This window comes from Chionomys nivalis, chromosome 3 (assembly GCF_950005125.1).
Source record: "Chionomys nivalis chromosome 3, mChiNiv1.1, whole genome shotgun sequence".
In the NCBI taxonomy this organism is placed as follows: domain Eukaryota; kingdom Metazoa; phylum Chordata; class Mammalia; order Rodentia; family Cricetidae; genus Chionomys; species Chionomys nivalis.
In genome coordinates, this window is record NC_080088.1 from 46,048,503 (window position 1) to 46,076,377 (window position 27,875).

Below are 27,875 nucleotides of genomic sequence, written 5' to 3' on the forward strand. Positions count from 1 at the left end.
TTTACACACTCTGGAGCAAAAGCTACTTCAGGCTCAGTAATGAGGTGGAAGAGGTGGATCACACGCTTTAGAGAGTGCATGTCAACCATCAAAATCAGAAAGCAGCAAGTGCTGAGAACCAATACTACTAATAAAAGCTGGTCTTTAAGCAGTTATGCAAAGTGGTGTCCCAGACCCAGAGACTTTACTTCTAGAAGGTCGCTCATGTGACTGTTCAGTGACTGTTCTTACCTTAAGATTTTTAACTAGCGCGATCATTTAGTTTCAGAGCCAATGTTAGACAAAGCAGTAAACACACAAGAAAGAAGGGCTTGTGCCAGCTGGCTAAGGGGAAAAAAAAAATAGAAAAAAACTATTTTAGAAATTGACCTAAAAGTTCAAAAAACATATGGAATCATTTAATGGGGGAGGATGTAGCCTTGTAATAAGAATGCCATACAAGTATTCCCACACCGCCCTTGGTGGTCTACAGAGTGATTCCATATGTATTTCATGTCAACACCGTCACAGGAGGTAAGTGGGATTGTGTACCTCAGAGGCTCTCGGTGATTTGTTAGGATGGTGCATACTGCGTCCTGCCTGTGCTTGAACAGAGCCATGTGACTCAGAGATCAATGGTTGGCCACCGTTCAGCCTCCGCAGTCAGTGAGGCCAGTCTGTAGAGCAGTGCAGGCAACACAGAATAGCCAGATCACGTTAGGTTTCACTTGAGGAAGATTCTGTGAGACACAGATGTACTGAAAGCGTAGACCAGCAGCCCAGGCCTAGAGTCAATAACAGGTGTATACTAGGTCAAATCGTGGAAATGGAGACTTTCCAAAAAGAACCAAGTTATGTGACCAATATTCTCACTTCCCAAAGGTTTTAGAAAAGCCCTGCCTCCAAAGATATTCTCTTTGTTCTTCGTTCGCTAATATTAACCGGAAATATGTAAATCCTTAATAATGGTCCCGTGAATGATTCCTGTGGCCTTTTTTTCTTTTCGGGTGACCTTCGAAGAGTTTGGTTGTAATATGCTGTTACTTTCCAAGAGAGCCAGTTTTGGTCTTGGGGAAATGGAAAACTCTAGGCTTTCCTGGCATCCTTCAAACAAACTTCCTCTGCACAAGAAAGCCAGGAAGGCCTAGATCTTTCCAACCAGGATGATCCTTGAAACGATCAAATTTTTATTTTATTTTTTAAATTTTTTGTTTTTCTTTTGTGTTGTCTTGTTCTTCTGTCTCTCGTTCTCCCCCTTTGGCCGTGTCTTGTTCTGTCCTGCTGGCTGTCTCTCGCATATCACCAGGTGAGAAGCCCCATCAATGCAGCATCTGTTGGCGCTCCTTCTCCTTGAAGGATTACCTTATCAAGCACATGGTGACGCACACAGGAGTGAGAGCCTACCAGTGCAGTATCTGCAACAAGCGCTTCACCCAGAAGAGCTCCCTCAATGTGCACATGCGCCTGCACCGTGGGGAGAAGTCCTACGAGTGCTACATCTGCAAGAAGAAGTTCTCACACAAGACCCTGCTGGAGCGACACGTGGCCCTGCACAGTGCCAGCAACGGGACCCCTCCGGCAGGCACGCCCCCAGGTGCCCGCGCAGGCCCACCAGGCGTGGTGGCCTGCACGGAGGGGACCACTTACGTCTGCTCCGTCTGCCCAGCAAAGTTTGACCAAATCGAGCAGTTCAACGACCACATGAGGATGCATGTGTCTGACGGATAAGTAGTACCTTTCTCTCTTTCTTACGAACCAAACGAAACAACAACAAAAGAAACAAACAAACAAACAAACAAAAAGCTATGGCACTAGAATTTAAGAAATGTTTTGGTTTCATTTTTACTTTCTGTTTTTGTTTTTGTTCCGTTTCATTTTGTACTCCACGAAGAACTGTATTTTGCCTGCTGGTACATTACATTTCCGGAGGCTCGGGCAAATAAGACTTTTCCCAGTCTCCCTTGGATGGTGGCCTTAAGGCCTGGTAGTGCTTCAAGAGCTCCACTGGTTGGATCTCTAGCTACTGGCCTCTAAATACAATCCTTCTTTACAAAAAACAAAAAAACAAAACAAAACAAAACAAAACAAAAACAAAAAAAAGCAAAAAACCACACACAAAAAAAGCAAAACAAAAAAATCTTTTAAAAAAGTTTAAAAAATGTTTAAAAAAAAGACAAAGTTGTTTTTCCACTCGTGAAGAGCACTACAAAGTCTATAAGGAGATGTAAAAGGCCTGCTGTCTGTAAGTACACCGCTCACAGTGTTTCAGTGGACATTTCACAGTTCTGGCCACTTGGACTTCATAGTAACCAGTTAAAACTGTAATATCGCTTCTGGCTGAGAACCCAGAAAAGGCCCTGCTGTTTCCACCTACCACGTTATTAAAGGGCTGTGGGATGCGGGGGGGCAGTGAGCTCAGTGGTGTGGGGAAAAGTGGCATGGCAGGCTTCTCCCCCAATTCTGCCCAGTCCACACACCCTGGCCCACCTTCGCCACATCCCCCGCCCCTTTCAGCAGAAGCCAGAAGACTTGGACAAGCAACAGTGGCTATCGTATTTATTCAGTGTCTTCGCTGAGCCTCAGCCTCAGCGCAATCAGGAGGGACTTTCAAGAAAGGCAGGAATGCAGAGAAAATGGTAACAGATTCGCACCTATGTTTCTAGGTACAAGAGAAGGATTATTTCCAACAACCTTTGCAAAAAAAAAAAAGTGTCAGGATATATTCTTGTGGAAGAGAAAAAGAAAGAGAAATGGAGGGTGGGGGGAACAATAAAAGTTCTTGATGCTTTTTTAATTCAAAATTTTATAGAGGGCAAAAGTGATGTTTACCAGATAGAATGCTGATTTTTTTAATATATTTACAACAGTATTTGTGTAAAAAAAAAAAAAAAAAAGTGAGATTGTTAAAAGTAATTTTTTTTTCTCATTTTGGTTTTGCATACACTGCCACCAGTCCCTTCTCATTTACTTTGTCACACACACACATATATATATATATATTTTTTGGTAAGTCAAGACTGTTAAGGTTAGCGATACTGCTTCCAGATAGAAAGAATAAAAGGCAACTAAAGTTATATTTGAAAGAGAGGAAGGATATTTTCTTCATATTTTTTCTTAAGTTTTTTTATTATTTTAATTATTGCCTGGGTTGCTGAGGGCCTCAGAGGCCCACCCACCCCTGCTGTAATTTCAACTGCTGCTGTGTTTTGCTGTGTAGATCTTTCACTTCTGGCTTAAGTTGCTCCACTGAATACTCTTCCATTGACCCATCTAGAATCCTGTCCTTTCTCCTGGGAGGGATGTGATCCTTTAGCAGATTTCTTACTTGTCCGACATTTTCACTGAGCTCTTCGGATTCTAGAATTTCCTTGCTTTTATTTCTTTGATGAAACACTAGTAGTCCAGAGATCTCGACAGAGGGGGTTTGTTTTGTTTCTGGTCAGTCAGGAGCACTCCACAAAGTTCTCCCCTCCCACTGTGTGAACGTCACTATGAGAAGCCTGTTACAGACCACAATGCGTCGATGCCAAAACTCTTTCTCCTTTCAGATGTCACCCCTGGATTCTTCCCACCATGGCTAAGAGAGCTAAAAGATGATCTCTCTAGCTGATTATTAACCTTTGCTTTTTGGAAATCAACAATTTCCCAAGCTAACATCAGTGAAAACTGACCCTGGATCTCTGGTGTCACTCCAGATACCACTCTTTCTAGTTGGGATTTTTCTCTTTTGTCTTGATCAAGAAATCATAAGATTTTGCAATTATATACAGTGTCTTGAAGGAATTCCAGCTCAGAATATAACTTTTAAACCTAGCTAATACTCACAAAGTGGTTTCATGACTGGGCATGTTTTAGCATACTTTAAAGGAAAAGTAAATATTTCAATAATGCAGAAACACCGAACTACATTTTTAAAAATAAGAAAAGAGGGTATTTTTGTTTCTTAATTAGTCTACATTTTAATTTAATTTTCCTCCTAATTTTCCTGTTAGCATTTTATTTACCAAAAAAAAAAAAAATGCAGCAAACTAGGGAAAATCTTTCAAGGCAAGCAGCTCTAAAATGACTAAATTGGTTTTATTCATACATTTTAGACAATTGGTTAAGTTGGATCTTTCCCATATGTTCTTTGTGATGTTTCGTAGTTTGTGCAACTGGAGTGTTTGTGCAGTCTGAGTCGTCTTATGGTGCTTCATTCAGTGGATATTTTGCTAGGAGTTGTAATGTAGATTTGGATGGTTAGCTGACTACTGAGGATCACTCAGCGTGATTTCTAAGAGGACAACCAAGAACATGTGTGACCTGCTTTAAAAATGAGCTTCATAAATGCAGGGGCCCTCTCCACCCCACTCACCTGCTGGTTTTGCTGTTGAAAGGGTCAATAGTGACCCTTGCCACCTTACCACCAATAGAGGGAGCATTAAGTAACTACATCATAGAATCATTTTGATATTTTGAAAAATGAGTCATTAACCCATTAGGAAAAAAATATGACATTGTGATAATTTTTCTTAATCTGGAGGAAAAACGACAAAATCATTGTATAAAACAAATGAAAAAAGGTCAAACCTAGTTTTAGTTATTTGTTGTCAGGACTACATTTTAAATAGTGTCTCTGTTCAACATTTAACAAAGCAGGCAGAATTCATATTGTTTCTGGTAAAACTTATATCGAGTGCCATGGGCTTCCCCATCCTCTCCTGAACTCTGAAAGAGACCCATTTGCCTTAATGCTGTTTTGCCATCGTCAGAAGCTAAGAAACTGCGTTAAAAACCCAATGGTTGTTGTAGAGCATGTAAGAAAAAGAACAGGTGACTGGAAGCCCTGATACACATCCTGTCCTTAATAAAGGGAATATCTCCTTTAAAGAGAGCAGGAAGATCCCTGAAGATTTCTTGGTAAGGTCTTCCTCCCTAGGCTCATTCCTACTTATTTTTTTTCTCCCAAACATCTCACAGCCTAAAATTTTTGACATTGTTCTCTAGAACTGGGAGGACACTAACCTGGCTCTCAAGCAAAGATACATCTATAGGTCCAATGCCACATATTCAGCCCCTAAAGGGTGGCCTTCCCACTAACCAACAGTTCGGGAGATGAGCCTGTCTGCACCTCCTCCAGGAGATGCAGGTGCTTGATTCCATGTACCATCCCTGGCTTATAGCCACAAGGGGTGGGTGGGGGGAGCGTCTCAGTTTTTGGTTTCCAGTCCTGCAGTTTCTATGATGGATGCTGTCAGTGCTTTTAAAACTGGAAAAGAAAGAAAGATCTTTGTAGTATTCGGGAAAACATACAGAGAGAGGGGGGAAGCAGATGTTCCTGACAGGAGACCTAAGGAGAAGTTTGAAGAATGAGAGCTGGTACGCAAAAGCACACTAGTATAATTTTTTAAAAACAGATTTGATAAAGAAAAAAGTCTGAGGAATGTTTGTCTCAACACGTTTATATAGAAATTATGAAAAATAAAATTCCCTAGCACTAAAAACATCAATAGTGTCTCAGCATGGTGGGTCATGTTTCCTATATTAAATATCAACATTTGTACATAAAAGAGCCCCTAACTCTAAAATATACCCCCCCAAAAGACAATAATTATGGATGTTCAGTTCTACAATTAAAAGCAAAGAACTGAGAAAAACACTCCCCTCTCCAGTAATCTGAAATGAAAACCTTTATCAAAGTATTTTCATTGTAAATTTACTCTCCTCACAGTCATTTTGCAGCCTTTCCCATCCCAGTTCTGTTTGCCAGGAATGAAGGTAGTAAGTAACCCTGGCTACTGCCTCAGATCCTGCCATCCCTTCCTTCCCCGGATCTATAGGTCACAGGGGCCTTGGCCTTAGAAAGACTTGGGTTTGCCTTTTTTCTCTAAAAATCAGAGAGCTTTATCTTACATCGCGATGTCATATAAGGACCAAGAAAACCCTTTCCGGCCCATGAACAGGGAGAGTCTGTGTATCTGAGGCTAAAGAGTGAAGGCTCTGGGCAAGCTGTTCATGCCAGTCTTCCTGTCCTGATCTGTCTCCATGTGCTTCCTTCTCACACAGCGGCGTGTGTCCTGCCCTGCCCCAAAGCAGTGTTTCTTTCTGCGCAGAAGTTAGAAGGGAAGCGCTGCTTCCTAAAACCTTTTGGGTCCCCAGTAAAACCGTCTGGTTCCTTGTTGCTTTCCCATTGCGGTCCTTGTAAGATATCCCAACTCCTTTGACCTGAGCAATGATGAAAGTGAGATCGGCCTGGCCAGGATGCACAGCAGATCTGCCCCTCCTGAGCCTTCCCCCGATGCTGCCGATGGGGTCTTTTAATTAGTTAGGGCTGGCCACGGGGAGTATATGGCTCCCCCGGGATCACATCAGGTTGGCTCTGCTGTGACCAGCGTGGCAGCCGCAGCAGAGTGAACACAAAGGTGTAGGCCCAAGCAGACAGGACGAGCCCTGTGGGGAGAGAACAGAGGGTGGGAGGGAGCCTTTTCTGCTGTGACTTGACTCTTAAAGAAACCCTCCAAAATGAATTCTTTAATTTAGTAATGAGTTGAAGTTTAGGGTAATGGAAGCTCTGGGGAAGAGAACAAAAGAATTGCACAATGTATTCAGTACCCAACAATACCAAACCAGAAAACATCCAATCACAAAGCTAGGAAGTTTGGCAAGAGGTACTTAGGGAAACCTCCAGCCTTTTCCATGGGTAGGGTCCGCAGACTTTCTTTTGAGTGATTTCTGGCTCGAAGAAACCTCTTTACTCACTAGAAAAGAACTTTTATTTAAATGACCAATTTTGTCCCCCAGGGGAAAAAAAAGAAAAATTTTAAAAAGACAGAAAAGAAAAATAGGACACTAAAGACAGAACCATGTGAGTTGGTGACAAACAAAAGAAAGGGGACACTAGAATTTCAATAGACTCCCCATTGGATGGGGGGTGCGGGAAGCAAAGCTACCCAAGGGCCTCCCAGCTCCAGACTCCCAGTCTGCTGGGAGGGGACGGAGTGCTTGATCTGACCCAGCTGCTGCCTTTCTGGGACTGAACATAACTTCCCAGCTGGGACCATGGCAACCTCCTCCTCCGTTCTGTATTTTCATAAGGAAACAGGACTGTTCTCTTAGGTGGCATGGGGCAAACATCCCAAAACAAGCTCTGCCCTGTACCCAGGCTGCTTTTCTGCTTGACCATGGAATCCACAGCAGTAAGTGGTGTGCATCACTCGGTCCCAGGAGTGGGCTGTGGACTTGCGTTCCCTCAGCGGAAGAGACAAAGATGAAGGCTGGCAGTGCACGCGTTCTTTTTCAGAACCGCATGTCTCCTCCTCACTGAAGGAGAAGTAGAAAGGCCCAAGACTAAAACAAGAGTCTTAGCACAGGACTGACTGACAGCTGCCCTTCTCCCGTGTTTCTTTAGACCCCATCTGTTGCTCCAAGGGCGAAATACTGAAGTAAACTCAGCTAAGGAATTTTCACAAGAACCCGTTAGGTTGTAGAATTATTGCCTTAAGTTAGAAACCCTGGGGGAAAGCAGACAAAAAAATTTACAGAAAATGGAAGGCTCTAAGGATAAGAACTTTTGCTTTTTACTGTTCCACAGTCACAAAAGTAAGCTCTATTCATGCCTGAAGACCATGGAAACAGTGACTTCCTGGGGAGGCACCAAACTTGTGGGGGAACCGGCTGCTTTCAGGAAGCAGCTATTTCCTGTCTACTCTATCTCATTGGTAGGTCGAGGCTGAATGTAAAATGAGCATGTTGCTAAGTAGCGAGTCCCGTTAAACATGATCACAGGTGCCTGGATGAGTCTTAAATGTCTTCTTACCAGGGAGAACAATCCCAACACACAGCTTTCTTTTTATATATAATCTGGTTTTCTACAGTTTGCACTTGGTTCCACCTCAGTTTTGGAGTGCATTTGGTTTACCTTGTGGGTCTTTGTGTAAATGCAGAATCAAAACTTTCAAGTCTTTAGTGAGGAGGCATATCATCTGCATATCATTGACCAAAGTTAGCCCTCGTCATGAAGTCACAGCATGGGCAGTGCCTGAAGACAGTCGGGCTCCCCTGGGATGGCTCGTGAATAGAGAGGTTTCTCCGTTCGGAGTACTTTCATGAGATTCTGATACCCCAGCAGCAGAGAAAAAAGAATGAACCCCACAGAAGACATCTGTTTCTGCTGCTGTTGCAACAGTCGTCATAGCCCGAAGCATCAGTTATTTGCACACAGATGCCATTAACAAAAGTGGCTTAACCCATCCAGTTTGTCCCAGCTGCTGGCCAGAATATCTGCAGATGAGTGCACCTTATACATGTGCATGCATGGTGTGAGGTGCTCCTACTATACCAGAAAACTTCATCCATATTCTAAAGAGACAACAGTGTAGACTTGGGAATTTCCAATAGAGTCAGAGGCCCGACACCATGCATATGCCTGCTTTTTTGCCCTGTCACCTTAGTTGCGTGCATCAGTATCTGGGATGAGGCTTTAGAGCACTGGGAAGTAGCCCAACCATCAGTAGTTTGTATATAGCCTTTTAAGGGGAAACTTGAACAAATGCTACACTTCTGTGGATTTACTGGTGAATGTGTGTGTGTGTGTGTGCATGCACACGTACGAGCACACGACTACGCACATTTGTATGTTTATGTGTATTTATGTTGTCTGAGTGTGCGAGCATCTCTCAAATGAAGCCCACACAGGCAGAGTTCCTGGTGCATAGATACAGTTGCCTCTTCTACCATTGTGCTCAGACTCATGGCTCTCTTCCCAGGAAGCAGTCACCTGCCCACTCTGTTGCTTTTTGTAGTATTTCAGAGTTGGGAGAAACAAAGGCAGCTTGTTGGCTCCACAGCAAACCCACAGGGACAGGCTGTTTCCCTCCAGAAGAGGGTGGAGTACACATTTTTCAACCAAGGAGCAGAGGGAGCCATCCAAGACACCCCACAGGAGGCACCCACCCAGGCAGGTAGCACACAAGCATCCCAAGATGAAGTGGCTTGAGCTCAAAGGCCACTCTTGTCCTCTCTGGAACCTTGAGGCTTTAGAGAAGGAGCAAGGTCTGCAGATCATAGATAAAGCCTAGTCTCAGGCATGTAGTCTCAGCTCACAGCGTGTGCACAAACACACACAGGAACTACCTGGGAGTCCTGCTCTCAGACTGAAACTCCCTGATACTGCCTGCCCCTGCAGGACATCACTGTCATTCACAAGCTGTGTCTCCTGAAACCAGTGTGGCCTTCACCAGTCTTTTGAGGATGGGTTGTTTACCAGTCTAGCAAACCAATAGAATACAGAGGGATAACTTGAGGGGAATCGGAGCGCTTGCCCACGTCAGGCATTAAAGTAGAATGCTCCTCTACTATTGTATATTGAATGACTGGACTTAGCTCTCATGGGTAACTCTGGATAGCTTGATGACCTAGAAACAGTTGGATTTAGTTTTCTCAGTCCCACACCCTTCTTTTACTAAATGGTTCCTTTCTCCCTGTCCCCCACCTTTTGTGATATATGGATTATTTCTCCTTCACAGAATTCAGAGGGCCTTCTTTCGTCTTCTGTTTTAGTGACATTTCCCCTTCCCCCAGGCAGTAAGGCTACTTACCGTTACAAATATTTTTTTTTTGGTTTGTTTGTTATTTCTTTCGAGTGCGTATTGTCTTTCTGTAGCCAAAAGAAGTCTGTGACTGTAACCACAGGTATTTCTTTTTACTGGAAAAAAAATTCATTTCTTTGTTTTTATTTGTATTGTTTTAATTAACAGTACTAGTGACTTTGTGGAAGACTATGGTTACTATTTAGGTATGCTTAGTTAAGTACAATACACTACATTGCAGTGTTTCTGAAACCTGAACATACACATTATATATAACAACTCTGTATTGAAATATATTACATTATATTCATTTTAACTTTGACTCTGCCAATGCTCATGAGTTGACTGAAATATTTCTTCACATGTATCACCCATCCCCACCTGCTGCAGTTACTCTGGTGCATTTAATGACCATTATGGTTCTAGTTTGCTTTTTATATTATCAGCTTCAGTATTGTCTTTAGAAGATTTTAGGATTTTTTTTAAAGCTCAGATTTAGCACATGTAGGAAAGTGAAAACTGTTTAAACTTTAAAAAATTATTTTGCTGTGGCTAATACAAAGAAGTGCATATTCCATGTGGTCGTGTTTAGCTGCCCCGTCAACACCTGAAGAGCAAAGGAAGTGTGAACGTGTCTGTGGTCTTCCCCTTTAGGACTGCCGTCGTCTATATTTGCTTTAAAAAATAGACCACGGAGCTGCTTGTCCGTCACATGATCTGACCAACTGTCATAAGCTGCATTTCAAAGGGCTGCTTTGGTGAGAATTAAAGACAGGGAAGTGCCTCACTGTCCCGACTGTATCTCGAGACATTGGATTTCAGTTTTCATCCTTCCCCGTCTGCTCTCTCTTTTTGGTATGCCTGCCATTGGTCTTCAGCATTTCTCTGGAGGCATCTTGGCAATACACCATTCATTTCCCCAGGAGATTTCTTTTTAAACAAAAACCACATTTCTGGAAACTTTTTACAGACAGAACTCAAAAACATATATGACATTTTCCAGTCTGCAGACCCCATAAGTTGGTGGCTCTTGGTTACCTGGCCCTTAGCATCTCTACTTGCTTTCTTCTTTAGCCAGGCCACCAAGGGGACATTCAGAAACCAAATAGCTTGTCTTCTAACAGAAGCACTTTCAGGTCATCTTTTCAAGTAAAAACTTTCTTCAGCTGCCCCCAGCTATTCTACCAAAAGTCTGGACATCAGAATCAAATCAGCTGAACCCCATCTCATCCTTCGCAGTCTGTATTCAGGACAAAATGGCGGACCAATGTTTAAGCTTCTCAGTGTGACTATACCACTTTTTCCTTCAGTCTTCCATCACTTATTATCTCCCAGTCTCATCACATTCTGCTGTGCCTATTCAGTGTCTCTGCCCCCAAACCACCCTCTCCTTAGCATCTTCCATTTGAGAAGCCTGGCATTCATTAGGACTTTCCTTTAGTCTCCTTTGATGATGCTAAGCTGGAGCCTAGTAGGAAACTACCTACATTTCATCTGTTTTCAATGAAAGACATGCCAGCTGAGAAGAGTGAACTAAGTGGTACTGAGGTTGTCCCTTCAGTGACCAGGTATGAGGTGAACTGTCCTAACTCCAGTATTTAGACTTCCCTTTCTTTGCCAAATTCTCATCATGTCTTCTGGTTTCTTTTTAAAGGGAACTTTGAGCTAGCCAATCATCTCTTCAGTGTTTCCCCCCCCCCAAAAAAAATTACATTCAGACCCCCAACTGTTCATGTCTTTCTTCTCTCTCCCTTCTTAGCATCTTTCTTTAAGTGAGTTCATAAACTTGGGACTCGTAGGCAGAATGAAACATGTCTTCATTTCAGCTTAAGATTTTAAAGGTTGACAGTGTCTTTTGAGAGTAGGAGGACCTGAGTCACAGTTCTAAATGTCAACTGTACTAGTTGAGATCATTAATTCCTCTCACCTTTACATTAAACCAAAGAGAAGTATTTTCTTTTCTTTTTTTCTGTCTTTTTTTTTTTTTTACCACAGTTTTCAGATTCTTGATATGAGTAGACCATTTCTGAGGGAGGAAAAAGCCTCCCATGTTGATTATTTCTGCCTGTGCTAATATTTAGTCAGTGACATGTTTGCCAGATACTAGATTTACAAGAATCTGAAGAAAGAGGTAACATTCAAAATAACTTTGGTAGCTATTTATGCCAAAAACCACTTTTCATTTAAATACAGTGTAAGAAAAGTTTGAATTTCTTCATGTATTACATTTTTGAAAAGCCAAATATTGGTTTGTCTGAAACTTTGAAGGGTAATTTATTAAGGAATAAGAGGATCTATAAAGTTTATCAAGTGCTTGTTTTATAAACAAAAATTGCCTCAACATAAACATAATATATGTTAAAAAAAACAAGAATAAGGATGACTGGATCCTCTATTAGATTTGATGTTCAGGACTCAGTTTATAAATACACAATATGTTATTTGGCCATTGTTCTGGAGCTCATTACAATTACAACTTTCTGGTCTCCAGAACACTGATGAAGAAGACTGAAGGCATTGTGGGTGTAGCCCTTTGGGGATACTTGTAATATCATTTCACAGTAACCCTTTAGCACAGTGCCCGAACTTGCTATGATCCCACATTGTCTCTCTGCTCATATGAATATGGAGTCTGAGACAATTTGGAGTGCACAGGTACTTACTTCCTGCTCTACCTTGACACTCAAAGTCCATACTTAAAATGAAAAATGTGGCATCACTTGGCTTGAGGCTTGATCCAACTTTTGTCTTAAAACAGTTTATAACATCCATTTGCACAGAGAGCGGTGAGATAAATGGCAAGTTCAAAAATCTCCTTGAGGCAAGCATCTCTCAGGAAGTCACCATGTGTTGAGGCCAGGGTTTACATTGCTAAAGACTTTGACCTTTGCTTGGCATGTCCTCCAACTTAGTCTTACCTTCGGAGCTCTTCCTTCTTCCATTTCAGGCTCTTGCTATCTCTTTTGAAAGTATTCTGTATTGAAAGAAGTCTTGTCCTCTGGCATTGCTTTCTGAAGGCCCAGAAGATTCATTCAAATCACTAAATACTGTCTGCCATCTCAAGTGCAGTGTGCCATGGGAGAGGTCTGGGTCAGAAAGATCTCATTCGATCCACTTGATCCAGGCTGACTGCTTGCCATTGTTTCTTCAAGGTCCCCAAGAGATTCAACCCTAAGATCCAGGCTTTCTCACCACAACCTCTTAAGTTTGTCACAGATGAATGTCCAAATCCTGTTTAATATTCTAGAGGCTCCAAGGTGTGAATTCTTACTGCTCAGGAGCCTCCTGTTTTCACAAGCTGGCACCTGTCAAGAGCACCAACAGCCCCAACAGTAACTAATGCAGCACAATAATGGTCAGAAATGCTGGAGTGTGCATTTGAGAGATTAGTAAGTGATTTTTTTCTTCTTTTACCCGTTTTGTTTAATTTTTTTTTAAAGCCTGCATACCCCCCCCCCTCCCCAACATATTTTAGAAAACCTGCATCTCATTTTATAGTTAGGTAGTTTTAGTTTTGTGAATGTAGATTAGGAAATGTTCTGGAATTGAAGCTGGTAGCAAACAAGTTTATTTTCTGCACTGGACGTTAGGACAAGTGTGTATGGATGCAATTCCTTCAGAGAAAGTGAAACATGGTAAAGCAAAGGGACAGTACTTCTACACACTAAACAGTTGTCTGCTATCTGCAAACCTTGATTTAAGCATAATTATAACTTCATAGAAATCTGAAACTGGAGGAATGTGTATTTTAGTATTTTTTTTATTGTTTTCCTTTATGTCTTCTCAAACTAGGGAAATGTTTTGATTCTCTGATTTGATTCTGTCCCTGCACATCAGGTGACTGTCCCCTGCCCCACAGTAGTCTTTTGCCCTTAGTGAAGGTTTTTCTTCACTCTCCAGCAACAAGAAGTCCTTTCTCATGAAAGTCATAGGCTCCTCTTTTACTGTTACTTAGAGCTTTGAGGAGAGAGATTCTGCCTGCACATTGAGGGTAGAATAGTTAGAGAATATTCCTTGAAGAAGAAACTCTCTTTACTTAAACAAACAGGTCTGGGTCGAAGACTGGGACTGAGTGCTGCTGAGAGTCAGCTCCTCCTGTACTGCAGTCAGCATGGCTCCTCAGGCCTTTCTTGGAATCAAGCTGGGGGTAAATTTCTTTCTTTCACTGGGTTGTTTCTTATGATTATCTAGTACAGAATTCCTGGGTAAAAATAGTGAACATTACTAAAATGTCACCTGACGTGTGCATTCTCATAAGGCAGGGATTCCAGTCCTGTTCATTTTAAGCTGCCTGTGCTCATAAAGTCTTACACACAGAAGCTTCACTCCTAACCCCCCTGTTGCTGAGATGGACCTAAGCAGGAAATCTCCTCCACACTGTGGGTGCTTCTCCTGTCCATGCCCAGCATAACAGAAGAGAAAAACATCAAATTAAAAATGAGGAGGGGAGGTCATAGTACCTCATCTGAAGAATATTCTGTGAAGCTCAGCTTAACTTACAAATAGATTGACAACCTTTTTATAACGTAGCTTTTGTGCTGTGATTTACTTTCTTGATTCAAAGTTGGGAAGAAAATGCAATTTCAATGAAGTGAACAGAAGGAAAGCAGGGGGAGGACAACGTAAGTCAATGGAGCTAAACTAATACAATTCTCCATTCTTAAAACCTGCTCTCAGGGTTACCAAAGAATGATCTCACCCCAGTCTTGTCATTCCTTCCCATCTCTCTTTTTGATGGTTTTGAGAATTAATATAACCATACTCTTGTGATTCATGACTTCTCTTCATGCTATCAGGACTTTAGATAAAGAGTGTATAGAAATCCTTGACTGCTCTGGACCTAATCTGCTTTCCAGGGCACATGTAACGTGTCTAAACAGATAACCAAAAATCGACTAGTGTTTTGATAAGATTTTGCAATGGTCTGAAGTGCTTAGCTCACAGCTAGGAGATCTTTAAAAACAAAACTAGTTATTCTCCTCTTGGCTCTTCATGGGACAAATCTTGCCTTGGAGTCGGCAGTAGAGTCAACGGAGAAAATGTCCAAAGATGCTTGAGCAGTAAAATTTCATCCTTACTCCCACCGATTTAGACTTCAGGTTTCTAGAGGAGCCTACTAAAGTACACAAATAATTTGCTTAGGCATATCTAATTAAGATCCATTTTGCAACACTGTTAAAGAATTGTGGTTGTCAGTTGAACAGAAAGTCCTGGTAGTCCACATCCTTCACAGCAGGTGAAGGTAAGAAGCCAATGACAGAGAAAGTCTACAATTGCTTTGTTTTTAAAAACCCCACAGTACCAAACGGGCTTGTTTCTTTCTATCTGACAGTACACATTGATTCTCCTGAAATGCCAGCATGTGTGTGGGGGTGAGAACAGTCAGGCAGAGTCCCATGTACAGAGAGAGGCTCAGAGACACTGGAGACAGATTCTTGAGGATTACCACATGCCAAGTGCTTCTCCAGATTCACCCTCGTGGTGAATCCCAAACTGACTCGCATCAATTTTCAGCTCTATAACAATCCCATTGCAAATGTTTTTTAACTGAATAATACAAGAAGAGTTACAATGCGAATCTGCATTTTAGCATAGTAATTCACTTTGTATTTAATAGTTCTACGTTTTGCTTAAGTGTCATTCAGTTATGTGTACCAATTTAGAATCCATCCTTTTGAGAGAGGCCTTGCAATCTGTGGATGTGAATGGATGTCTGTATCTCTGTGTAACCAGGCAAAAACAAAACAAAACAAAAAACAAAGAGGAATGACATGAGAGAAAAGTGATCAGTACAGAAAGCGGGCTTATTGATGTCATGTAAGGTGGCTGCTGCTTGTAGACCTTGAAGAATAGCTGATTCTGCTACTCAAAAAGAGCGCTGGACTGTTAAATTTAGTAAGCAGAAAGGCTCTCGCTTTTCTTTCTGTACTCATCTCCCTTAGTACCAGTCACCTGACATGAGAAAACCATGAAGAAAAAGCACTACTGACCTTTGCATTGAGTGGCCCTTTTCCTCCTCTAACTAATCCCCTTGATTGCAGCTCAGTGATATGACCTTCCCTTCTGCCTACCGGCTCCATGTTTGGAAGCATAATACAGAGGTACAAGCTGGTGGTTCTCTCCTTTGAGCTGAAACAAACAGGAGCCACAAAAGAGATGAGTCACACAAGTCTCTAGTCCCCACTTTCCTGCACTGGTACCCTTTAGTAAGAGCTGCTGATGGTTGAGCTTTGAGTCTGTACTCATTTTTAGTAGGGCTTTTTCTTTTTCTTTTTTCTCTTTTCTTTTTTTCTTTTGGCTTGTGGGATTTTTTTTCTTTCTTTTCTTTCTTTCTTTCTTTTTTTTTTTTTTGCACTAAGCATAAGGGCACTGCATTGCACTACTGAGATGTATTTATTCATGCCAGAAGAGTGTGTTAGGAAAGGGAAGAAAGAGGTAAGCTGGGGGACTGGGAGCATCACAGAGAATAGGGGTTATCTCCATTATTGTCTGAGCAGAGCCAGAGAGAATCTGTAGAATTTTTTGCCAACTCTTGATGAAGTCTAGAAACTGCTATGCTGATAAAACCTGCTTCTTATTGTATAGAAGTGGATTAGTACAGCAAATGGAGAATATTTCACAAGAAATGTGTCCAGTTTTGTTTCCAAATAAGCTTAAAATAAAAGCCACAAGATAAGAAAGCTGATTGGGCTGACACAAAGCCTTCATCTTGGCTCACAAGACGCCATGACACCTCTCACTACAGCACGCCTCAGTGTGCCTGAGGGCCATGGTGTCCATGTTCACATACCCTTTCTATCCATGGCAAGACCTAGATCTGGGTAACCAAAGAGGAAGGCCATGCATGTGGTGACACTGTAAGGTGACAATAAGGGAACGGTGCAATAAACACTGCCAACCAGTGAGGTGAAAGGCTTATTCTGAAACAAGGTAGGCCAACTAGAAAACTGGAGGAAGGGTTGGAGGTGTCATCCGAATTCACAAGCTGCTCTATCCTAGACTATCCTTAAGCAGAGACTTTGATAGTGCCTAAGAGTTGAAAGTTGTTGCATTTCCCCCCTAAGTTTTCAGTTTATTATTATTGCCTTTTTAAATCTCAGAAGCAATCGGAGTTTGACAGCTCTTCAGTAACTATTAACGAGAGGTGGGTCTTGTACTGTGCGGGAAGTAAACAAGTGTGGGGCACCTGAGGATGACAACTTCTGACAAACGGTGGTCACTAAGAACCACAACCCATACTGAGTTTCTTTGAACACTGCCCAATGTAAGGGCATTAGTTTGGAAAACTCCCAGTTGAGTCACTTTCTCCTTCCTCCCTATCATCCATCCCAGTCTACCTTTCCAAGTCAAAAGTTTCTTCTTACGTAGACAGAAGTGTCAGCCTTGCTAGTTAAACCCTACATAGAGCATTCCAAACTCACTTAGGCAGCCCCTTAGGCACTCAAAGCATCACCTGTATTTCAAGTAAGAATTCTAAAAAAAAATCTTAACATACTTAGAATGCATAACGGGAAAGCACTAAGAGGACATGGAGACACCCAACCAAAGCTATGAGAAGAAATAATTGGCCTTTTAGAATATCCTCACATTGACTATTCTTGGATACCTTTCTTGAAACTTTGGGGGACAAGTTTTTCTTGAGACTTGGATATCCACTCCAGTCTGTCACCAAAGATTTTCCTCTCCAGATCCCAGCCTCCTCTGTCCCAGGCAGAAGTACCATAACAGGCCTGGGGATGCTTTCAGTGGTCAGTGAGGACACCCTCCTTCTGTTGACAGTTGTAATTTAGATCATGAGAACGGAGGGGCTACTCAACAGTCTCTATGACTTGGGAGTTAGTCAAAAGGTTAAAAAATACACAGTACTACTTGGCACTGTAAACTGTAAAATACAGCTGTAACCTGGAGGCTTGTGGAGAGAAAGGAATTCCCATGGAAGAAGTGAGCTAAATAATTTAGAACCAAGCAAGGATCATTAGTGAGAGAGTCCTTTGGCAATACACAAGAAACAAGAGTAAACCACGGCTCTGTGTGTCCAGGGCCAATGACAGTGGCATGTGGAGATGTAGACAGCAGCCCAGTGGACTCAAATACTGAGAAGCTACAGTGTTGTGGGACTTGTTCATGCCATAGCAAGGGAACTCCTTGGAAGCAGATCTGTTGTGATAGTGCCTTTCTTGATGTAGCAAGTTAATGCTTTTCTGGATCACTGCCCCATCTTCTGAAGAGGTCTGAGGGATGAAGGGATAGGATATTGATTGCCCCTGAAATGCTGTGATTTGAAGATATTTGCACTAGATTCTAAGCTCTCCTTTAATGAGAGAATGAGAAAAAAATAAATAAGGACAACTCAAAGTTAAAAGAAACCCAAAGCAATGTGTTCTAACATATCCCCTTCACTACTATATCTTCTCTCCTTCCCTTCCTTCCCTTCTCTCTTCCTTCTCTTTCTCCTATGAAAGGAAACTTCACATTTGTTATTACCAAATCTAACCCATAACAATTCTTTTTATTTGTTTTTCCCCCAACACTAAACCATAAGTTCATCAGTTAATCATTGGCTAGGGATAGCTAATCAAGAGCCTTTGCCTGTACTTTGCTTGCCTTCTCTGCCTCATCAACGGTGGACAACAGTGGAGTGTTGGAGAGACAAACTTGACCTACCCAGCCTGTATGGAAGCCAGTGAGTCTGAATTTATAACTCATCCAAAAGGACGGCTTAGAAACAAAATGAAGCCGCCGTGTTTTCAGTACCAGATGAAGGTAGTGCCCGAAGTTTACCTGCTTCTTCTCTCTTCTCTTTCCTGCCTTGTCATCATGTCCTCTCCACCAGAATTTTACTTCATCTCAGATATGTCACCAGAAGAACTATTTGATTCCTTGGTTTCTTTCTTTTTCAGTAGGATGGTAGCTCTTCCAAAATTAAAACCAAGCAAATACTATTAGCAACTCCCTAAGGTTGGACAGCTTCCCAAGTGGTATCTATTTGATCTTGATCATCAGTTCTGATAACTTGGAAGTTTTAGCTGATTCAAACATCTGTCATCTTTATTTTCATTTTGTTTTCATTTCCATTTGAATCTTGAGTGAGAGTGGAAAGGTAGACTCATGGGAAAGATTTGGAAGCTGCAATTCTAGGGTATAGCTTGTAAGAAGTCTGTATTATCCGAATTAGAACTTTCTACACTTGTTTCCAATTTACTGTTACCCTGAATATAATTTCTATTACATTTATTGTTATTTTTATAAAGATAGAGTCCATTTGCTATGTCTAGTTGAGTGCTCTTTTTCTATTCCCCCACATGGATGCAGTACCAACCTGTTACTTAAATATCTTTTTATTATATTGTTAATATGTATTCTACTGTAGACCAAAAATATAAAAACAAATTTGCTCATTTTAAACATATAAAGAATCTAGTGAGTAAGGATGAAGAGAAAAGATGAAGAGCAGTGGTTAACTGTGTTGTTAGAAATCTAATCTAAGAGTAGCCTTACCTGTTTTTAACCAGTGCTTGCCAGTCACACCATAGCTGAGATTATATTATCTTGACTTCTTCATGCTTATGTTCTACAAATCCTGTTTGTCTGTTTTCTTTGATGTAATTGAGGTTGCACATGATGCTTTTTTGGGGGGGTAATGCCTGATTTTATTGTACTTTTATCAGTCATTTCCTTTGGAAGAATGAGGGGGAAAGTTTTATTTCTTCTTTTAATTTAAATTTTGTTTAATGCACTGGAAATAAAATTGGACACATTTCACTGTTTAAAAATCAGAAACAAAACAAAACCCCAAAGAAAAAACCAGCAAGCAAATAAGTAAGCAACACACAAAGACAAAAGTCACAGAAAACAGTCTGTGCTTATGAAATATACATATAAGCTATATCTCGCATGAGAGATAAATACTGTCAAGTAAGAAAAGCATCATGTAAGCTACAGTGCAGAAAACTATCAGAGGAAACTGAGTTCACAGTGTGTGGAGAAAGCAGGCTGCTCCTTTCTGAGGAGAGATCCTGTCTTTATTCCAGTACCAAACAAGCTGCATGTGGATAAGATGAAGAAAGGAGTAACTCCAACCCTCCTTACGCCACTGGAGCTCTGGGTTACTTTTATCATGTGTCTTAGCAACACACACACACACTGCTTGAGAAGGGTTTGTAAAGATGTCTGTATCTGGTGCACGCAGGTGCGTGTGTCAGTACTTGGTGGTCCCCGTGCTAGTTCACGTGGTTCTCTGAGGCTTACCAGTACCAGTCCCACAACATGGAAACCCGTAAGTGGTTCACTGAAATAGGTGTGTGCTAAGAAAGCACTTGAATCCAGCCTGTTCCCTTCTCCAGCAGCGCCTAGTACAAGGTCTGCTGCCGCACATGAATGCACAGTGCGAGCTCAGGCACAAGTTACTTCTCTTAGCCAACTGGCTCATTATTTGCTTAAATATTTGCTGGGTTTTTCTGGTTTTGTTCTGTTTTAGAATGGGGTGGGAATGGATGTAACTTCACAATCCTAATACAGTAAAGTTTTGCATCTTCCATATCTTATGCAAAAACAGACATTTAAATCAATAAATAATTGTGCCCTAGACTGAAAGTTAATGTTTAGGAGAAGGAAAAAATTGTTGGAATTTTTTCTACATTTTTTTGTGAAGAATCTTTTTTGGAAAGGAAGGATACATATTTTTGTTGTGTAATATTTTCTATTTTTGAATGCATTTTATTGGTACAAGACTGTTTTTTTGGTGAAGACATTATTTAAAAAAAGAAAAAAAGAAAAAAACTAATCGAAAAGTTTGCCCTTAAGGATATGCTGCAGTTTTGAGGTTAAAAAATAATAACTGATTCAAGATGCGTGTTAAAAGTTGGGATTATATTGTTGTTTTTTGTAATTGTTACAAGAAGTTTGTACCCACTGCTGTTTATTTTGTTTCAGATGAGTAAGTAAAGGGATTGTTCTTGTTTTATTCTTTTTTTTAGAGAAAAAGCTATTTATGAAATGTCAAAAACACTGGACTGTGAGTTTAAGTGCGGAAGCATTTTTACCACCCTGTGTCTTCAACCAATTATGGGAAACCCCTTTTCTCTCCCCCCTGCCTTAGCCTTGCCAAATGAGGAAAACATAACAGCTCTCAGATGACAGAAGCCTCTGAAGCCCTGCTTTAATTTTTATGGTCTGAAAAAGTCGGAAAACCAAAGTTAAATTTGTTTCTGAAATCCCACTGTCCATAGCCCCTTTTTTGTATACCACAGCCGGTTGGCTCTGCCTCTCTATCTTGGATCATTGCCTTCTTAGGAACCTGGGGCCTCGAGGCGGTGAGGTCTCCGGAAGTGAAGTGGGAGTGGGACTTCAGCCTTCCCAGGGCAGCCGAGCTTCTCCACCCAGAGGAAGGCTGCCCAGAGCACACACAGCTAACAGTGCCTGGAGGGGCTGCCTCTGTCACCTTCACCTTTGGCTTCTAAGACCTTGCAGTCCCACGGCTCTGCCTTCTCAGCAGCCCACGTTCCGATGATGGAAGGGGACGGAATCCAAGTAGAAAACCCGGCTCCGGGTTCTGTGAAGGCCTGGCCCGCAGGAGGTAAAGCAAGGGACCACTCAGCACAGGGCCCTTGCTGCCAACCCCCCCACCTCCTCTTTGACTTTGTGGATTGTCCATCCATCTGCTCACTGTGAAGATGGAGAGGCTGTGTTTCCTGAGGCTGTTCAATAGCTTTTCCATAGTTTTTCAACATTGAAAAAATAATTTTTAAAAACTGTGATATTTTTTAAAAATCATTTGGCTGGAGGGAAGGGAAAAGGGAACCACCAAAAGCTGTAACATGATTGACTGGAGATATTTGTAACTGGGGCACTTTCCAGACCAAGAGAGATCATTCTTTTCTGGACCCTAAAGCAGCAAACTCTTGAGATGTCAGTGACAAAAAGCTGAAGAGAGGGTTCCCTCCCCACCCACCCTACTCCTTTCTTTTCTGTCTCAAAATCTCTCTCGCTGTCTTTTCTAGCTTCCCTTGGTAACTGTCCAATGGGCTTCATACTTCAAAAACACGTGTACACACACACTCACGAACACACAGACACACACAAACAAACAAAAAAATCTATTTTTCTGGAGGATCGTGGGACCGAATTAAAATCATGTGCCTTCATTTTTTTTCCTTTTATAGTTAAATGAACCTCTTCCTTTTTTACAGTGCATTGGGTTTGGTTTTGTTTTTGGGAGAAGAGGAGAGGTTAAAGTGTTTATGGAAGATTTTAGGCATCGTTTAGAGGAGATTTTTTTAAAAAACAAAAAACACATTTCCCACTAAATGTTAAGTGAGAACATCTCAACCCCTTCACATTGCACTGTGCACACTTAGGCATCAAGCAGACACCTGACAACCTAATCCACGGGATTTTAGAGCAGTTTCTGAAATCTCTAGTTCGGTGACTTTTTTTTTAACTGTTATTTTATCAAAATGAGGTGAGCAAGGCAAGTTGCCTTGTTCTCCTAACTTGGTGCTTTTGCTTGTGGGGGTGGGGTGGGGTGGGCGTGGGGAGGTACAGACAAAGGGTGCACTCCTACAGATCTCTGGTGCTGAAGGGCCTCTAGTTCCTTTCAGAACAGGTGTTTGACACGCTCTGAAGTCCACAGGTGAATGGTACCACACACAGTATTCTGATGGAACGAGGCAAGACGCTCTCTGAGGCGGGGTTTTTGCTTTTTTTCATAACATTTGATTTCGCTGGTGCCTTATTACTACTCGATGCTGGCACTCACATACCCACAGAACAAACACTGATGTCGGCCTCAGGAGTGAGGACCTCTATCTAGGTGATCCTTGAACGTGTGGGGGCCATGGGACATTGGAGTCAGTTGGGGAAGGAACTAGATGGCATCTCTTAGCTGGAACCACACAGGGGCTGCCCAAGCCCAGCACAGTCAAGATGAGCAGTTTGTGTGCAGATGCGCACACACACAGACACACAGACACACACTCACACTCATCCAGTACCCTCTTCCTCTTCTGAACTCCCCTTCCTTCTTCATTTCCTATCTCTGCCTTCTCATAAAGGTGCTGCTGCTGCTGCTGCTGCTGCTGCTGCTGCTGCTGCTGCTGCTGCTGCTGCTGCTGCTGCTGCTGCTGCTGCTGCTGCTGAGGTGCCCGGAATCCAGAATGCCCAGTAATCACTCAGGCACAAGTCTGGCACTGCCACGTCAGCCCTTGGCACGACCAAAACCAGGTTTCTCTTGCCTGGGGCTGAAAACCATCAGATTTTTCTCATCAAAAAATGTTATCCAAGGAATCAGTTGATTACAGTTACTCTGCATTGAAAATGCACTTTAAAAATTCAGAAATGCTCCAGACTGTTTGAAACATACAGAGGGAGCAGGGAAAAGAGAATCATGTGCTAGTGTCTGAACCCAGTTCAGCTTATCTCCAGTTGAAACCATATATACTATATTATGTATAAATGTATACACACTTCCTATATATGTCCACACATATATGGTGTATATATTATACATGTATAGCTCTGTGTATGTGTGTGTGCACACACACACGTGCACATAGCCTATCAGATGCTCATTTTTACACAGACAGCAGCAGAAGAAACAAGGTTGGACTCTTGCAACAGATCACAAAAAATAAAAACAGCTACTTGCAGTGACTTTGGTCATTTCTGTATGTTCATAAGGAATGGATTGTAACAAAGGAAAAAAAGGAACAGTGTTAGCGATAGAGGAAAACTGGGCGAAACCATCTTGATCCAATGGGAATGCAGTAATGTTCTATACCATTTCATCAGTTATTCTTTTAGTCATGATGATTTTAAGTTTTGGCTATTAAAAATGTCTTAGACTCAAGTGACTACATCCAAGTGAAGCAAACAGCTACAGTGAAAGCCCTTTTCAGTAGGAAGATGTCAGAAATCTCAAAACCCTTGGCCTGGCTCAGAACTACCATGTGCAAACCAGAACTCCCTCAGCGTTTGAAATAAAAACTTTCAAACTCTTTTGAAGCACCTTAGCGTGGCCATCCATTGACGAGTGGGTGCCACTTTTTCCTTGAGCACCTTATTGACGTGTTTGCTCTCTGCTGTCTCGCTGTTAACGGTTAGCCAAATAACTAGCTGTTAACACGCACGCGCGTGCACAGACCAGACATCTGGGCATGCGCGTTCTCAATGAAGTTTACTGTGGTAAGTGCTGAAAGGCGAACTCATGTCCTGATTGTCCTGCCACAGTGCTGTGATAAGACTAGAAGAAACCCTGTCGCTGCACGACAACAATGTTCCTTATCACGTTGTATATTAGGGTGGGAAGGAATATGGTCCCTTTTTTTGCAATTGCTACTGTGTATACACACACGTGCACACACACACTGTATAGTCAGACCTAACAAACACATATACACATAGCTCATTTGTCCAAGTGATATTTCAGATGTCTCTGTGGGTGTCACAAGCTGTATGCAGTTTTCCATTTCCCGGAGAATTTTGAATGGAGGGCAACTTTTCAGACTGAAGAATGGGCACTGGGGAAGAGTTTGGGAAGAGGCAAGGAAAGAGAGAACATTAATTCAAAAGAATTAATTTCCTAAGAGGAACCGGGTGAATGGCTGCCCTTGCAGGTGGGTGTGGAACACCATCGCCTCAGTCTGCGCTGTAGACACCAAGCACACACCAACACACGCATCCTCCCACGGGCATGGTCGGGGATGAGCAGGTCAATAGTTCTGAGAGGGAGTTTGTTCCTTTTTTTTTTTCTCTCATTATACTCTTGTCAGTTATTAAACAAACAAACAGAAAATTGTTTTGAAGAACCTTGCATACGCCTTTTCTATCAAGTGCTTTAAAATATAGACTAAATACACACACCCTGCCAGTTTTTCTTACAGTGACAGTATCCTTACCTGCCATTTAATATTAGCCTCGTATTTTTCTCACGTATATTTACCTGTGACTTGTATTTGTTATTTAAACAGGAAAAAAAATCAAAAAAAGAAAAATTAACTGTAGCGCTTCATTATACTATTATATTATTATTATTGTGACATTTTGGAATACTGTGAAGTTTTATCTCTTGCATATACTTTATACAGAAGTATTACGCCTTAAAAATACGAAAATAAATTTTACAAGGTTTCTGTTTTGTGTGGAAGAGTAATTGATGTTGCTAAGAATGATGTTTGTTTTTTGGGGTTTTTGTTGTTTTTTTTTTTTAAATGTTACCAGCACTTTTTTTGTAAGTTTCACTTTCCGAGGTATTGTACAAGTTCACACTGTTTGTGAAGTTTGAATATGAAGGAATAATTAAAAAAAAAAACCTTTTCTCTTGGTGTCCTCGTGTCTTCTTGGGGGTGTGTCTGCTTCAGGCAACTGTCCATGTACCTTCACACTTCCAGGTCTGTTGAGTCTGAAATTATCCACACTTCGAAGGCCAGAGAATCACACCAGCCCTCTTGATAACCAAAATGGGGATTTCAGGACCTCTGATGGGAAAATCACTTTAGAGATGGATAGTGCAAGATCTATATGGTGGAGCTCTATAGTGGATATCTATAGTGGAGACCTATATAGGCATTGTTCTGTGCCTGTCTGAGCCTCAGAAACAATGGTGTGGCTTGTTACTGCATAATGAATGAGCTCTCACTGTGTCCTCCCCATCTGAAAATTGGTACCTAGTACCTAGTTCCATTTCCCATGGAAACAACTATCTCATATGATGCTGTATCCTGTGAGTCTATCTCAGAACCACATTTTTAATATTCTGGACTTCTGAGCTCTAGCAAAAAAAGGGGGGGGGGGAGTTCCTAGCAGAAAATGCTCTTTGGAGACTGCTAAGGGACTTCTGTGGGCTTCATGAATCATTTTTGTAGAGCACACCACCTGAATATGCTCTCCTAACCTTGCCATTCTCACAAAAATAGTTAATGCGATAAAGAAAACATGGGGCCCTCCTTGTTCGTGATGAGGTCACCCGAATTTAACTCCTTGAGCCTTTGGTAAGTGTCTGTATTTCATTCAATACTGTGTAGAGCGTGGATGAAACAGAAGAAATTATTTCAGCCCTGGTAGGCCTTCAGATCCAACAGCTGGCAGTAGATGGTCTATGAAAGGGCTCTTCAGTTCAAGCTGCCTCCAGTGCTGTGGGAATCGGTGAGCTAACAAGCGGTGGTGGGTGAGGGAGGTAGGGAAAGGTCCGAGTCTAGTTTGCAGGATCCAGAAGGACGTGAAGCTTTGAACTGGGTGGGCACTGTAGGCAGCCATTTGCACTCATGTAAGGAACACAAAATCCCCCAGACACAGGCCTGCTGCCCTGGAAAGTCATTGGTAGACCCCCAAAGATGTCACAGTGCCATTAAACATTGGTATCTTGAAACTCCATAATTCGTCTAAGTTAACCTAATTTTCTAGAAAGTTCAAACAAGGTGAGATACTCAGTAGTTAAGAGTGCTTACTGCCCTTGCAGAGGACTCGGGTTTAGCCCCCAGCACCCATCCGGTGGCTCACAACCACCTGCAACCCTAGTTCCAGGGGATCCAGTGTTCTCTTTTGGCCTCCACAGGCTCCTGAGCACATATGCCACACATGAACTCATACAAGCGCACACATACACATAAATAAATCTTTTAAAAATAATTTTTAAAAGCTAATTCGTGCCTGTCTGATATTTGTGAGCACTATCAGCTTATCCCAGGGCTTCTGCACTCTGCGCCATCCACAGACTTGCAGGTCTCTGCTGCATTTGTCCCCACACAGTGGTGTGGTTTGTGTGTGGTCTGTCACACTGTGAACAGCACATCCACGGTCCATATAGCATTTCCTGGTCTATACATTCATCTCTCCTCAGTTACACCATGAACTGTGAGGGAGCTCTCATTCCACCCGTGTATAGTGACAAATACTCACCAATAAAAGCAATGAAACACTCAAGTTGAGGTTTTCCTTCAGGTTCATACACACCAGCGTTTCTCAACCTTGATTAATGGATTTATACCTTTAAAGGAAAAAAAAAAAATTCTCACAGGTCCCCTTCACAATAGAAAGTCTGAATACTTTTACTTTGCTTACTAACAAATTCCCAAATACATACATATTTTCGCTGCAAGAATTTCTAAATAGGCCCAGACATAACTTCCAATAAGCCTGTTTGCCTTATAGATTCAAAACCAAAGTTACACATTAAACACAGGTAAAACTATGAGATTAATTATTTTTGCACTAACAATGCTGGTGAGTTGGACATCACTTTAGTAAAACTGTGTCCCGGCCCTCGGTGAAGATCACTGCCGATGTTTACGCCCTGACTTCAGCCTCACAGTGGTGTGGAAAGAGAAGACAGTCGTCTCTGCTTGCTGGTACACCCACTACTGCAGTCTTCCCTTGTCCACTCACCTGGAGCGAATCATTTACAAAGGAAGCTTTTGTCCCTTGGAATCAATGTAATAAACACAAACATGGGGGGGGGGGGCAATAACAGTGTCCTACTATAAGATCAGCAGCAGCTACAATTTTGACTTTTTAAAGGGTTATTTGCCTAAAAACACAAAATTTGTAAAAAACAAAAAAACTGAAAGGAAACCAATGGACCGCAAAACTATATCAGCAACTCATCATTCCTCAAATCCTGATTGCTGAGGACATTCGTAATCCCAGATTCCTTGGTTTCCTCCCGACAAGTTCTGTTCCTCCACTGGGAACCCCTGTGACACCGGCAGCAATATCAGGCGCACATGCTCAGGGAGGCATAGCTCAAGAACAGCTTTAACTTAGCCCTTCATTATGAACTCAGCAACAACTGCCCCGCCTCACTCTTTTGGTCCTTTGAAGCAAATATTACTGTTACTAATTTACAAATGAGATATTGGTAGTGAGGCAATGAGAGGCTGAATAACTGGTCACCACGCAGCTGCATCACGGTCACTGATAGTTGGTCCGGTTAGACAAGCTTCTACTCCACACACTTCTCTTTCCGTCACTATGAATCCTGTTAACAGTTTCAGTCCCAGAGAAGGGCATTTCACGGTTTACATGATATCAAATGACCGTCATCCAGAATAAGTCCTGTGATGAAGAACGTTGGTCTCTGCATAAACCTCTTTGAGCCGCAAGCTTCTTGACAACCCTGGCCCTGTTGCTGTGAACTGGACCACTTGGGGGCTTGAGATCACTTTGGTAAGAGCTGGAGATAAGTAAATGTGCAGCCTGCTTTTGACCTCGTGGTTTGTCTGGGTTAGAGGAAGGGCAAAGCAGAAGGAAAACATCCATGTTTCTTCCTGATGGCAACTCCGTCGAAAGACCCACAGAACCATCAATGCCTAGAACACAGCAGCAGCTTGAATTAGG

General features: G+C 42.0%; 1 protein-coding gene across 11 annotated transcripts in view; it reads left to right on the forward strand.

Moving 5' to 3' along the window:
- Zbtb20 (zinc finger and BTB domain containing 20) overlaps positions 1-22,053 on the forward strand; it is a 795,981-nt gene extending 773,928 nt beyond the window's left edge. For all 11 annotated transcript variants that reach the window (XM_057764033.1, XM_057764039.1, XM_057764031.1 and 8 more), the window contains one exon: positions 1,286-22,053. In XM_057764033.1, coding sequence (XP_057620016.1) covers positions 1,286-1,707 — 422 coding nt within the window. In that variant the 3' untranslated portion in view covers positions 1,708-22,053. The remainder of the gene's footprint in view (positions 1-1,285) is intronic.
- Positions 22,054-27,875: the final 5,822 nt, after the last annotated feature.